The sequence below is a fragment of the Staurois parvus genome, unplaced genomic scaffold, assembly GCF_062004578.1.
Source record: "Staurois parvus isolate SC_StPar_1 unplaced genomic scaffold, SC_StPar_1.0 ptg000237l, whole genome shotgun sequence".
In the NCBI taxonomy this organism is placed as follows: Eukaryota; Metazoa; Chordata; class Amphibia; order Anura; family Ranidae; genus Staurois; species Staurois parvus.
In genome coordinates, this window is record NW_028318033.1 from 5,935,031 (window position 1) to 5,950,556 (window position 15,526).

The following is a 15,526-nucleotide window of genomic DNA, read 5'->3' on the forward strand; positions in this document are numbered from 1 at the left end:
ATGTATTACAGTACTCGGCTTGGTAATGGATGAGATGGCAGATCTGCACTTATAGACCGGCGTGTATACCACCACGGCATTCCATGCGAATGCTGCTGTCAGTAGACCGTGGGCCTGTATCCACATATCAGCAGCATGGTACCACGTGGGCTTCATAACGCAATGCGCAAGCGGTGTGAACTCCACGTGTAGGCTTATGCATATCTTACAACCCATTACCAACTTGAAACTGTATCTTGGATGGATATGTTTTAATAAAGATCGTATCGGGCCCATCCAGGTACAGACTGATATTTTTAGGGAGTGCTTGTGCAGAGAATTTTACATACCAATAGAAGCTAGTAGGACAGGAAATATGACCTCAGATGGCTCATAGGGGGGAAGGGGAGGAAGTCTGCTGACCTCAGAAGGTTCATGGGGGAGGACCAGTGATAGATAATAGCAAAGGCTATGCTCCAATTGGAATGTACATCTTCTGTATAGGCAATCCCCATTGCATTGTTCGGTGGGAGGGGTTTGACTTTATTCATGTGGGGGGCATGTGTGTATTTTTAATAAAAACAGAGAGCTGAGCCTAAAGCCGGCCCTTATGTGGATTGCAACCAGCCTTAGAGTGTCGTGTGATCATTCTAGGGTAACGGAGCTCCATCACCTACAAATCAACAGGACCAAAGTATTTGGATGGGCAGGAATCGTGTAGTTTGGCTGCAGTCGTGGTAAGCGAGATTCACACAGCTTTATGGGGGATTTCTGCGCATCCAACTGCGAGTACTCACGGTAAGGAGAAATTCGTTAAAGCGAATTTCCAAGACAGCAGTCTCTGGTCATCTCCTGTACTATGTCCGCAGTCTCTGGTCATCTCCTGTACTGTGTCCGCAGTCTCTGGTCATCTCCTGTACTGTGTCCGCAGTCTCTGGTCATCTCCTGTACTGTGTCCGCAGTCTCTGGTCATCTCCTGTACTGTGTCCGCAGTCTCTGGTCATTCTCTGCACTGTCTGCAGTCTCTGGTCATCTCCTGTACTATGTCCGCAGTCTTTGGTCATCTCCTGTGCTGTGTCTGCAGTCTCTGGTCATCTCCTGTACTGTGTCCGCAGTCTCTGGTCATCCCCTGTACTGTGTCTGCAGTCCATTGGTTCAGAATATTTTTTTTTCTTGTTTTTCCCCTCTAAAACCTAGGTGCGTCTTATGGTCAGGTGTGTCTTATGGAGCGAAAAATACGGTATTTTTAAAAATATTTTTCAGATATTTTGTAATAAAAACGCATTTCAACATTATATATATCTATATATCTATCTATACATATATCTATATATATATATATATATATATATATATATATATATATAGATAGGTATATTTTATTTTATTTTTTTATTGAAATATATTGAATATGACCAACATTGTAGCATTTCAAATATATGTCAATATAAGTGGGAAGAATATTTTTAAAATATATTTCAAATATATTTTTCTTCCATATGGGTGCTTTCAACCATAGGTCAAATGGCGTTCCCCCACTCCATACGGATCATCGGCATCAGGCATATAAAAGGCATGTGCATGGAATAAAAAAGCTTGCGATAGTGTGAAATCGATGTGTTGCTTTTTTTTTCACTGTCCATTCTATGCTTGGGTCCATAGCTCAGAGAAAGTGGGTTAAATTATGCTGGGCAATCAGACTGAGGACATCTTGGTATTTTTGGCTGGACTTCTGCTGTAAGATCACCACTGTTAAGCTTTATTTCAATGTTCTGGAGACTTCTGCATTGGTCAGGTGACTTGAAGAACCTTCTAGTCCAGGAGATGATATTTATATTATTTGTCACATTTTGGTTGCACCAATGTTTAGTTAGGGTAATACACTGTAGCTTAGCATATCTGGCCCCCAGTGAAGATTTGAGCCCAATACATTGAGCTTCAATAACATATCCACTGTCCAAACTGAACATCCCCAACCTCTATTACTCTTCCTGCAGCTAACATGCCCACCCTTCATAGTATATCCTACCTCCTACCAGAGAATAAATGTACCCTCACACTTGTTCATTGTGATGGATTGGGAGTTTAGATATGGCGGAGTAGACACTATGACAATATCGCATGCAGCGCTATAAAAAGTATAAAATAACATATGCAGTAATAGGTGGTGAACTACTAGTGCTTAGTAGTGATTTATAAGTGTCCACATAGTATAATGCAGTAGTCTCAATAAACTGTGCAGGACGTGATGAACTCCGTGCTGTGAAGTGTTTAATACTATGCACTCACCAGAAAGCGCATAAAAAGCGCATTTGAGTTGTCAGACCACTCCTGGTCCCAGAAAAGTTGAGCCTGTATGGATCATCTGGCAAGCTGTCACTCTGTCACTTCTTGGCCAGCAGGGGGATTCCCGACATCCAGAAACCCTTATAGGGCTAATCCAGGTTCCTTAACCAGGGCACTCATATGAAGTATCCACCTTAAGAGAGGGGGGGCTTGACCAGAAAGCCCACCCCAAAAAATACTGATAGTGTAGTATGTTCCAAAAAGGTTCTTTATTGAAGATAATGTAAACACAGGTCACTCACAGGATTTCCCAGATTCAAAGATGGGTGGAGCCTAGCCGGTGACGTCACGCCGTTCCGTACCTCGTGGAGGCCGGCGGCCATCTTTGAATCTGGGAAATCCTGTGAGTGACCTGTGTTTACATTATCTTCAATAAAGAACCTTTTTGGAACATACTACACTATCAGTATTTTTTGGGGTGGGCTTTCTGGTCAAGCCCCCCCTCTCTTAAGGTGGATACTTCATATGAGTGCCCTGGTTAAGGAACCTGGATTAGCCCTATAAGGGTTTCTGGATGTCGGGAATCCCCCTGCTGGCCAAGAAGTGACAGAGTGACAGCTTGCCAGATGATCCATACAGGTTCAACTTTTCTGGGACCAGGAGTGGTCTGACAACTCAAATGCGCTTTTTATGCGCTTTCTGGTGAGTGCATAGTATTAAACACTTCACAGCACGGAGTTCATCACGTCCTGCACAGTTTATTGAGACTACTGCATTATACTATGTGGACACTTATAAATCACTACTAAGCACTAGTAGTTCACCACCTATTACTGCATATGTTATTTTATACTTTTTATAGCGCTGCATGCGATATTGTCATAGTGTGAAGGTTTGAGGTTTGTGCCTTTCATGCCAGCAGCTTTTTATACATCTCCAAGCGCTCGTTAATTATTCTTTTTTTTTGGAGTAGACACTATGCCCCCCCACTCTTCCCCAGGGGCAGGTTCACACTTACATCTGCATCTTCTTCAACTACTGTTCTTGAACTAGAAACATAAATCGGAATGTGCTAAAAAATAAATTAAATAAAGAAAAGTCCATATATTGTGTAGAAAAAGTCCAAACACCATAAAACCACCCAGCATATACAATAAACCCACAACAAAAAAGTCCATTGATATTAATGTGAAAAATTCAAACACCAACTAATCTTCTTAATCATTTATGACACCGTGCTAAATCCAGCACCAGATAAATGGGATGAACTCACCAGAGCTTAATGCTGATCAAATTATAAATTAGCACAAACGTATTTGCTCTGGGAGCGATGAATGAATCCAGATTATGAAGCAATACTCTGTGGTTTAAAAGTCATCCAGATACCAGGAGCAATACTCTGCAGCCACTCTGCAGCATGAACAGTACCCTTCATATATCGATCATCCTCCAAGTGTATGGCAATACCATTCAGAAATAAAGAAAAGGCATGATGGTGCAGCAAGTTAAAACCGTTTACATTTATTAAAACTTAATTGCACTCACAAGTCAAGTGTCTACCCGACACTGGTGTACAAGCAAAGAAGGACAAGAGAGATGGACGAGCCCCTTCTTCAACTACTGTTCTTGAACTACTGGAGTCTTTCCTTATCTATATTCTAATCCCAAAGAGAGCAAAGATATGTTTTCCTGTGCTATATCTTGCTTTGTGGAACACTCTTTCCCCTTCTATAGCTCTTGAAGGCTCACACAAAAATGTTGTGCCCCATCCTGGATTTTAACACCTAACACTCATACACTGCCATCTTCAAACTCACATTTCCACTAGCATGCCTTCATCTTGCACCCTGTGGGTACTCCTCCATCAAATCTCCTAGTGGAGCTTTATAGCTTTCTTCCTTCATGTTCGTTATGTTCAGAAGTCTATTGGAATGAATAGGATTGCAGATTGCATTCGCATGCCTGGTCAAGATGAAATTTGCCAAGAGGTCAGGCAATCTAGCCAGCTACTTCTTACTGAATCGTGGACAGGTTAATATTACTGTAGAAGGAGATGGGAGGGCAGGGGGTGCTCTGATATAAGTCTAACTAGACAAAAGATTCAGAAATGCCATCATAATGCAAAGAATATCAGTGTCAGGATAAAAAAAAAAAAAATTCAAAATGTCAGCTGGGCATATCACCTTTCTTTGAAAGATTAGGCCTTGCAATAAGAGTTTAAATTGGTCTTATTAGATTTTACCTGTCATTCTTCCAGTGCAATGTCATTGCAATGTATTAGGTTACAGCTGGATAACAATTACTCCATAATGGCAGGATATGCTTGTAAGGAAGATAGGACATCCTAATGCCTACATATTCATACAGGAGATAGAAAATACAATTCTTCACTCACCAAAATCAATCTAGGTTATTAAGCCATTAAACCATTCAAACTGTCATGGGGAATGGTTCCCCAATTGTGTGTATATATATATATATATATATATATATATATATATATACATACATACATACAAACACACATGCATACATTTATACACACACACACACACATATATATATATATATATATACACACACATACACATATACATACATACATACATACACACACACACACCATTTTTGTGCTGCTGCTTCCTCTCACACTCCAGCTTTGCTATGCAATGGACAGCCAGAGGCTATCAGGTCAAATTCAAGTACTTACACTGTTTGCATTTTAAAAAATAGCTAATAATGTACTGTTTTTGTTTCTGTATAGAATTCTGTTTATATAGAGATGGTGTTTTTATATACTATTACTTTGAAAAATGTCTTGTCTCACAAAATGGTAATCAGCACTGGGGTACCCTTTACTTCTAATATAAAAGTGCTTCATAACTATGTAATAATCCCAAGTTAAATAACATAAAGCGACTATTATTTGCAAAATACCACAATGTTTCTATAATTCAACTTAAATGATAAAGAAACATATATATGTGCATATATGCTAAAATCAATAATAATTATTATTTGTGTATAGTGCCAATATAATAATTGTACAAACACCACACAGTATTGGTAGCCCTTTGCCTTCACACTAAATGAAACCTTGAAATATGTGCTCGAGCTAATTATCATCCATTGCTCCCAAAATGTACTCCACCACCTTTCACTCTGTGCTCTCACCTGGAGATGTGGATCTATATGTATAAATAGTTCAAAATGCTCTTTCCACTTTAGGGATACTTCTGGATGATGTGATATATGAAGGCGAGAATATTAATTGCCCACCTTTGCCATATTACAACACAATCTTTAGCTACTGCCTAATGTCTGTGGCAAAGATTTAGTGACACCATGTTTTAAGACCACTGTAGACAGACATGCAAGTGAAAATTTCAATTATCAGCATTTTCAGTTTTCTAGTACAGCGACTTGGCATACTGCTCTGTTCCCAAACTTTTCCCAAACCTGTTCCCAAATTTTTCTGTTGGGACCAGGTCAGTATCAATTTCTGAGGAGCAGATTACTCACCTCTACCCATTCTGTTGATCCAATTAATCCATATTCCTCTGCTCCCCAACTGCAGAATAAGATGGATCTTCTTGGGCGCCAACCTGTCAATGTAGAAAAGACAATAAGGTCTATTTATTAAAAAAAAAATTAAAAAAATCACTGTGCAAATTCCTCAAGCATTCACACAGCCGTTTCAAATAATCACTGTATTGTGAATAATATGTTTATTTTCCAAGATCGCCAGCTTCAACTGGTGGTTGTAATGTGGCATTTTACGGATTGAGGCGTTTTAAGAAAATGAAAAGTATGGCCACTAGATGACGCCGAAATAAACATACACAATGCTACAATAATTTGCAACATCTGGATGCTTAAGACATTAACACAGCATTTTTTTTCATAAATAGACACCCGAGAGAAACAAATCATACATTTCCTGATTTTTTTTTAAATAGTTGCATGACCTGTAACAAATAGACTGACTTCAGTCTGAGTTCCTGATCTGCATGCTAGTTCTCTGTTGATGACTCTGAAGGTGCTAAAGTCCCTGGATCAGCATTAAAGCTGTACAACCATCATTAGGAGTAGGCTATGGCAGTCCATGTATTGCTCTTTTTACAGTTTTCTTTAACTAGCTACTGCAATAATTGACTACATACAGCTATCTGAAGGTACAAAACTGAAGAGCTCATCTGTACAGTATCTAGAAGCAGTTGTCATCTTAGGAAAATAAGTATATTAGGATTACAGGATACCCCTTCTTTCCATCTCCATAACAAGGTGAGAGGTGGATGCAATAAAGAGTGCTCCTGACACCTGGCATCACTGGATTTCTGGTAGGATCAACAGGTATTTTGCGCTTAGCAAACAGATTTAACATCATATCTATATTATATTAAAAATTAAGCAATTAGGAGAGGTTCAGTATTAGGGTTTACTTACACTTTAAGTGCTCCTGCTAAAAGACATATTGATTTACAGTAGGTTTATATTAATTGTGCATTTGAATATTACGTATAGGCCAGTCGTATTCAATTATGAACAGTTGGTATCCTTCTTCAAATAAAAACTGATTTACTAATTTAGAGATCCAAGTTTATGAATTTACCAGTTTTAAATGGCATAATCCTACACATTTGGCACATCTTTTTAGTTGTATACTTGTTTAGATATTTGAGCAAACATGAAAGGCTTGTGCGGTACATCCTTACTGGAGGATCCAAGGCGAGCAAAACCACCACCTGGTGTTATTGTAAGCTGCTGGGTGAGAATGTCTACTACATAAAGCATGGAAAAATAGACAAAAAACAGGATACTGACAATGCCAGGATTTAGAAGACTGTCAACTATCTCCATTCAGCCTTTTAGCTTGGTGAAGAGCTAAAATTGTTCTTTTTAAAGCATTCCAAATCTGTACATCTGTTTCCTTTAGAGTTCATATTTAGGACTATATGATTATATGTAAAGATGTTGTTTTTGTAGAATTTATTATTTATACCACGAGGTTAAGGAAGTCCTCCATTCTGTCAGTTTGGATAGACATGTACAAACAGTCACCAAAGGTGGTTTGCCCAGAGTATGATGTTCCTGCAAGCTTCCACTATTCCCTGTACTTTGCTTCATTCCAATGTGTTGGCATGTTAGGGGGAAGTAAAAATGAATGAGTCAAGGAATGCTTAATTCCCAGAAGAATGAAGGATTTCAATGCAATGTTGATACCAGGGGCGGACTGACAACTCATGGGCCCCCGGGCGATAGGGGATCATGGGGCCCCCGTGTCCTTGCCCAAACTCAAAAAAGCCTATGAAAAAGGTACCAGGGGCATCTCATGGGGCCCCTTACTGACCCCGGGCCCTCGGGCAGTGCCCGAGTTTCCAAATGGTCAGTCCGCCCCTGGTTGATACTAAGACATTGGACAGTACCAAAGATTCTTCAGCCCTGAAAAGAGAATATATAACACACATTTTCTGTGAATGCATACTTTATTCTGAGTTGTTACAGCAGGATTTACAGTATCGCTGTTCCCTCTCACTTTACAGTTCCATGTTGCCTATACATTGGAATTGTCAATTCTTAATACATTACATAAAATTAATTTAAACAAAAGGGAAATAAAATGGTACTGGAAGTGGAACCTCCTTGTAACTGCAATCTCTGGTGTGTGCACAGAAAAATTTGAAGCAATTCTGTACTCGCTGAACATATTGGGTGGGCCTGAACTCAAAAAGTTAACATGATGTTATAGTTAATATTTAAAAATGTTAATTGTGCCTAAACAGTTTTTTTTTAATCTATTTTTTCTTAAATTCCTCTTGAAAAAAAGCAACGCAGTTCCTGGTATGTGAAGGTCTGTCTTATGTCTACATCCTTTTAGGTTTATATCTGCAATCTGAAGTCTAAGGCATTGCTGCCTCTGACTGTTAGTCTCATGAGATTTGAAGAGAGATTTGGTTAGGTTACTACTGTGCTGCTTATTGTTCTTCTAGCTGGAGGCTCTGTTATGAGGAAGCAAAGCCCTGCTTTTTCCAGGATGGCCACTGCCACACAGAGACACAGTTCAGAACAAGACATAATAAAATGTATAACAAAGGAAAGATCGGGTGCAGGGAGATCACAGACAATATTTGTGACTAGTCCAATGCAATCTGCATGTCTTTTTAGGAACAGCTTTCAGAGTTTAGGTCCTTTTCAATGTCTGAACTGGCAGCAGATTTTTAGGGGAGGCACTTAATAGTACTTGAAGAGTTCCACCTGAAACACTTGCACTTGGGGTGCTCTAATATCCAAATATTTCCTTCCTGTGTATCAGAATTAGCCCTCAACTGATGAGCTTATGATATGGCACATGAGGAGTCAAGCTAAAGTTCTTCTCAAGGTCCATATTAAAGGGTCCAAGATTTAAAGTCTTTTTTTGCACCCTGGATGAAAACTGAGAGGATGAGCAGGCACCACCTAGTACCTATATTTAAGTGCTGCTGTTAGCTTAAACACCAAAATGTGATTATAAATACTTCTTTTAAAGAAGACTGTACTTAGACAAATATATGAAGCCTACTAGTGCTGGCCTTCTAAAATGCTCATTTGCTCACTCTCCAACCAATTATTTCACATGCAGAACTACCCCATACCACCCCTCCTCTCCCTCTCTCAGGTGCAGTGGTGAGCAGTCTGCCAACAGCCAATTGCGCATATAGTCCTCTCAGAAACAGCTGCCACACTTCTTCTCCTAAGCCTGAGAAAACAACAGGGAACCATCTCTCCTCTTTGCTTCAGTGCCTTGTGGGATTTGCAGTTTACTCCCTCCAGCTCACTAAGCCATCTCGGTCTGTCAGATATACACCTCCTGCAGTCCTTGTAGTCCACATCCTTTGTGTCTTCTTATTAAGTAGAAGGCAAGCTCAGATCTACGGCAAGAATCCCCACCTGTAGCTGTGCCTGTGCAAAAATCTTCTCTAATGCCAGACACAGAATCCTTTACCTGTCAATACTGCAGGCTGAGCTACATAAGAATAACAGGGACCTTACCTGAACCACTGGTCAATGGGTCAGTAAAATTCTGTTGATCATGGGGACCAGGTTCTCCAGCAGGAGCATTCTTTACACAATGCAACAAATTATTTAAACAAGCTGGTGGCCAAGAGTCCTCTCACCATTGGTGAAGATCTCAATGCATCCTCTGAAGGCCCTGCAAGGATTCATTCCACACCCACTGGGCTTCCTCCTCAAGCCAGCCTTGGATGGAACAGCAGCCCTCTCATTCCCTGGAGTCCTCAGCAGAAGTCTTGTTCTCTCTCTCTCTCTGCAGCACAGCACATGCAGCAACAACCTCTGGTCCACCCTATTGTACCTGGTAGTAGCTCAATCTCTATGGTGCATGACGAGGTACAGCTGCTCTCTCTGCGTTCCACAACTCCAGTTGCACAGCACACTGGAAGTTCTGACCCAATGGGTATAGTTAAAATACCCAGGTTTCTGCTGCAGCCATTCAGACTCCTGACTTCCTCTGGTCTCCACGAAATTTGGCTGCCACTACTCTAGTGAGGACACTTTCCCATTAGTCAACGCAGTGGCTAAGATTCAGCCAGCAAATCAAAAAAAGTCCTCCTCCCTGACTGCTAAGGATGGGCTTTAATCCAAATAGCATGTAGACAGCTGCAGCATTTTCAAAAAGGTATTTCAGCAAATGTAGGCTCCCATTTTTTTTTTGCACAGGGTTCCTTTAGGCCCAGAAATCTTACCAGTGGAGTTCCCGGAGATATTCAAAACTTAATATTTCAAAACTTGATAAAATAGTGCTACATCCACCTCAGAATATTAGTTCAGGGTATGCTAACCTTTTAAAATAAAAAGGGCTATGACTTATTCATTATCCTTCAGCAATTGTTATATATTTTCCGAATGCCCTATTTACAGGCAGTGGTAGGAAGATAATTCTACTTATTTAATTGGTGAAAAATAGAGAATGAAATACATAACACTTGTTTCTCTCTTGCCAGCTAAAGCCAAGTTTTTTTTTAGCCCCATTTTTCTGTAATGAATGTAATCAATTCTCAATATCTGACAATATCTGTTTCCAAGTGATTTTTGTTCCCGCTGTGGTGTTGCCTGAGTGAATTATCTTTGAAGACAGAGATAAAATAACTTGTTTTTCCTTTTAAGATGAAAATATTGCTTAAATATGTTTCTTGCTTTTACAGATACATTCCCAAGAGCAGATTATTAACAAGCAAACTCCTTTATTGCAGATTTAATGCTGCAGACAACAGCTGTAATTTTCCAGTTAAGACTGAGTGATATGTCAAACACGGTCTAAGGAGTTTTTACTTTATTTTCTCAAAATAAATTTTACTGGGCTCTTTATTAAAGAACAAATCTACATATAATGCAAAGGGGTTGATTTAATAAAACTGGTGAACTCAGAATCTGGTGCAGCTGAGTATGGTAGCCAATCAGATAATAACTTCAGTTTGTTCAATTAAGCTTTGGCAATAAAACCTGGAAGCTGATTAGTTTCTATGCAGAGCCGCACTAGATTTTACATTCTCCTGTTTTAGTAAATCTCCCCCATGGCTTCTTTCTAGGTGTCATCACTATCAGTGGATGAGACCGACAATATGTCAAACTTCAAAACCAAGACCATGGACAAACATCGTAAATCAAGCTTTATAAGAGAAGTATGAGCTTTAGAAAAAAGAGCAAAAACAAAACCATTTATACTCACCTAGGTAGATTCAGCATCAATCTGATGCAGCATCTGTCCTCCACCAGCTCTACACAAAGAACTGAGAGATCAAACACCGCTGTTCGCTCAGTTCCTCCCCTCTGAGCAGAGAGCTGTGATGGTCAGTCACTGTTTCTCTGCTCTGCCTCTCCAGTGCTCACTGGAGCACTGGGCTGTGGAGAGGGTGGGAGCAGCTGGCTCAGGCAAGCACCACACGGAAACCTTAGGCCCCTTACAGATACTCCATTCTCAGTGGAGAACTGCAGTTCCTCCTACCACTGCAGCTGTCACACAAAACACAGCAGTGGGGAGTTTTGAAGCTGGGTGGATGGAGTCTGATGGGGATTCACAAGTTCCTAGTTTCCCATCAGGTATGCTTCCCTTGTGATTGACAGCAGGCAGATCCTAGTGGGTGGATTCTATAGCCTGTTATTGGCTATAGAATCCACCCACTGCCTGCTATCTATCACAGGGAGAGAGTGGACCTGATGGGGAATGAGTGTCCCAGCTTCCCCATGAGGCTCCACCCACTGAGTATCACTGGTTGTTAGGAAGCTGAAATTGACAGCATTCTTAACAACCAATGACAGGTGCAGAGGGGAGGGAGTAGCGGTGGTGCACATGCTGCCTGCTGCACAGCATATAGAGACAGGAACTCCCTTGGTGATTCTGTACAGTGACTTGAGAGAGGATAGTGGCCTGATTGGACCCCATGTTGTTTTGGCATGCTTCTGGCCAGTACAGTTGATAGTTAGTAATAGGAACCTGCTTGTGAGGGACAGTACTCAGCATAAGGAGAGGTTCCTATGGAGAAGGGATAGCTCAAGTCAGGTCCCTGGGCAGTGAAAAAACTACTAGGGTCACAAGGGTCACACTTGTGACCAGACCCTGATTTTCTGCTACTGTGGGGGCAGACTTCTTCATAAGTTATTCTTGGGTCGGGACAGGGGAGATTATACACTCACTGCACAGCACAGTGAACCACCCACACAGACTCTCTGCCAGGTCTGCTCCTTTCATTTTGCAGCTGCAGGCAGATGATAGGGCATGCTATCAAAGAGCAGAAACAAAATCAGAAGAGAGCCAGCTGACCAAGTACAGTGAAGGGGGAGGAGCTGGAGAAGGTTGCAGCTGCTGTGTGAGGAGACCCCATCTCCTAATAGGTGTCAGTAAAGACACATGGAGCCGAGAGACAATGATCATTGCAGGGGGAACCGAGTGGACACTGACAGCAAGTAAGTGTCACTGATTTCATCCCCCCACCAGCACTGCCACTCATCCCACCACTCCAACACTGCCACTCGTCCCATTTTCCCAACCACTACTGCCACTTATCCCACCCCCTAATGCCACTTATCCCATCTCCCCAGCACTGGCACTGATCCCATTCCCCCACCACCACTGATCCCATCATCCCCCAGCAGAACTGCCACTGATCACCCCCCAGCACTGTCACTGATTCCATGAACACCCCAGCTCTACCACTGCTTCCATGAATCCATGAACACCCCAGCTCTGCCACTGATCACCCCTCCCTCCCTCTCAGCACTGCCACTGATCCCATCAACGCCCAATACTGCCACCGATTACCCCCCCACTGATCCCATCAACCCCCCAGCACTGCCACTGATTGCCCCCCATCACTGCCACTGGTCCCACCCCCCCCCACCCACACACACACACACACACACACACACACCACTGCCACTCATCCCATACCCCCAGCACTGTCCCTGATCCCTTCCCCCCTACCACCACTGATCCCATTAACCCCCAGCACTGCCACTGATTACCCCCTCAGCACTGCCAATGATGATTACTTATATTCTGATGGTTGATAAAGATGTGTGGAGCCGGTGCAAACTGGAGAGTTATCTTGAATATATGTTATGAAGAGACGTTACTCCTGCTAACTGAAGCATGGACCGGCACTGCACTATTACTGCGCTATTATGTACATATATCTGTGGCAAAGACTGGTTTACCTGTTTATTCAACAAACCTGTGAAAGACTTATACGTATAAAGAATACTTGCACATTGTACATGGTAGGGAGTGATTACTTCCAAGTAAGGTAGGCCCTGCCTGCACACACCTTTAGGCCATTTGTATAACATACAAGGTCTTTAAATGGTTAAAATCCTCTTGACCCTATATATTTACTGTGCATATAAGAACATCTTCATTAATCAAAAAACATTTGAGACTTTTGGAGTTGGTGCTTCAACAGCATGTAGAAAAGAACCAGGCAACCAATCTGTTCACATACCTTTTTTGAGCAGCTGACCCATTGCTCTGCTAACTTCCATCATGGTAGCTGTGCCACTAGATGGATCAATAGCTCCAAAAACCCAGGCATCTCTGTGGTTGCCCAAAACCACATAGCGATCTGAAGAAAAAAGAATATTGTTAGGTATCGTATTGCAATTTAAAGTTCTAATCCTTAGTGCCTCCTAAATGAACTGTGAGTAATGTGATAAGAGTTTACAGCTGCCTATCATTACAAATTTACTGGTGGATTTTATTGGTGTTTGGCTTTTTACTTTTAGAGCCTCACTACTTTGGAATTATTTTTTTATTATAGTTTAAAAAGTAACATTTACTACTTTTGTACATATTTTCAGTCTCTTTTGAAAGCATGGTCTATGATTTTGTTTAGATCATAGTCCAATAAGATTGAACAATTTCTGGTCAGGTAAATATGAAATATTAAAAATTCATGTTTTCTGGTCTCCTTTTTCAGCCAGCAGAGGCTTTAAACTGTGTTTTACATATTTCCCTATCGCCTTACCTCCCTCTAAAATGTTTACGAGCCACAGTAACTCAAGCTGAAATTTACATACACAACTGAATAGGTCAGAGTAGTGACCCATCCCTCTATCTATCTCTCCCTCAAAACACTTCAAAACACTTCTGTCAAAAGTTTATTCTGTCGAAAGATATTACTACTGCGGTGTTCTCTTTTGATAATCCATATTGGTGTGGGAATTATTTGCCATGTATGAAATATTTATTTGTAAAACAAAGATAGTGTGTGCATGTGTATGTAAGAGAGGAAGTAACGGCTTGCATAAGAAAGTGGTTAGAGTTCTATTTAAACAGACGGTTGATCACAGCCAGCCATCATCAGGTATCCCTAGCAATTTTAATTGTTCAAATTAGCACAAAAAGAAAATGGCGCCCGAGACTATGTGACGGTCTCCGACAAAATGGCGCCGACACAGTTGTTTTACATAGTAATTAATGAATGGGTATAAATGGAAGGCTTGACATCCAATCGGCTACTCCTGATGAAGTCACATGTCGGGACGTAATGTGTAGGGTACGCTGATGACATCAAGCCATAAACCGGAAGTCTACGTTCCACCATTTTGAATAAGGGATCCATGTAATTTCATTCAAGAAAAACACTGTATAGAGAGTCCTTAATCCTGAAGTGCCAGGTGGACACTTACAAATGTGAGTGCATTTTTACAATATATTAATAAAGTTTAATACATCTTGGCTATACTTCACTATATGGAGCCTTTTCTTTACTTATCTGTGGAGTGTTTTGGAGCTTAGATGTGCTGAAGGAGGTGGAGATCTTTGTACCAGCATACCCTCCTGGGTTAAAGGGAAAGCACAGTTTGACCAGAAGGTACCATACAAGGTCATACCAGAAGGTGAGTGCAATAGTGTGTTGGAGGTGGATAAGCACTGGGGGGGTGACACAGGAGCACCTTGTGTATATATATATATATATATATATATATATATATATATATGCAGTAGAGTGATTATACAAATTCTCTTGGAGCACAGCGGTCTTAAAGGGACAGTTCACCAGCATTTTGATACCATAACATTGGGACACTTGCTTGATGGTATATGATGCACAGGAGACATATCGCATAAGCACATGTGAAGATTTTGGAGTATTAAAGGGGACAGTTCACCATTATATGATTCATTTGGTATTTGGATACACTATTTATTTAGCACTGGTATATGCAGTTTATTTACATACATGTGTTGATATTTATTTTGATGTAGCACATCTTATTCTCACGTAGCACAATTGTAGTCACATATGCACATTGGATTTATTTAGCACTGTATTTGAGTTTATAGTACTGCGCTGCATTTTTTTGATTTATGGTTTATATGTGGGAACACATTACATGCTAGCTGCAATACTTGTTGTATAGGAGATCCATTGCGCTGTAGGTATTTCATACACAAAAAGCGCTACTTACATTCAATTGTCCCTAGTGCTGGTAGCTAAGTTGAAATCCAAAGTCCTCTGCTCCCCATACCCCTACATCTTCCAGTTCTGTGTGGGTTAATACAGCCTGGTCCTGTCATAGGCACTCATCAAGAATACCCAATATCCCTGCCATTTCCACCATCCTCCTCTCGTTCATCTGCTTGCCCAGTCATTGTGGCTCATAAGAACTTTTGCATTCTGAGTGCAACTCTCAATCTTGGAGCAATGACACCTCACCGGGTAGCACTGCATTCTTAGTTGAAGCTCCAAATAAATCCCTCGCATTT

General features: G+C 41.0%; 1 protein-coding gene across 1 annotated transcript in view; it reads right to left on the bottom strand.

Moving 5' to 3' along the window:
- Positions 1 to 15,526, bottom strand: part of LOC149460037 (putative N-acetylated-alpha-linked acidic dipeptidase) — a 188,679-nt gene that overhangs the window by 92,778 nt on the left and 80,375 nt on the right. Inside the window, exons 9-10 of the mRNA XM_089680257.1 lie at positions 13,260 to 13,379; positions 5,788 to 5,870 (exon numbers count right to left, since the gene is read on the bottom strand). Of these exons, the coding sequence (XP_089536383.1) occupies positions 5,788 to 5,870; positions 13,260 to 13,379 (203 nt within the window). The remainder of the gene's footprint in view (positions 1 to 5,787; positions 5,871 to 13,259; positions 13,380 to 15,526) is intronic.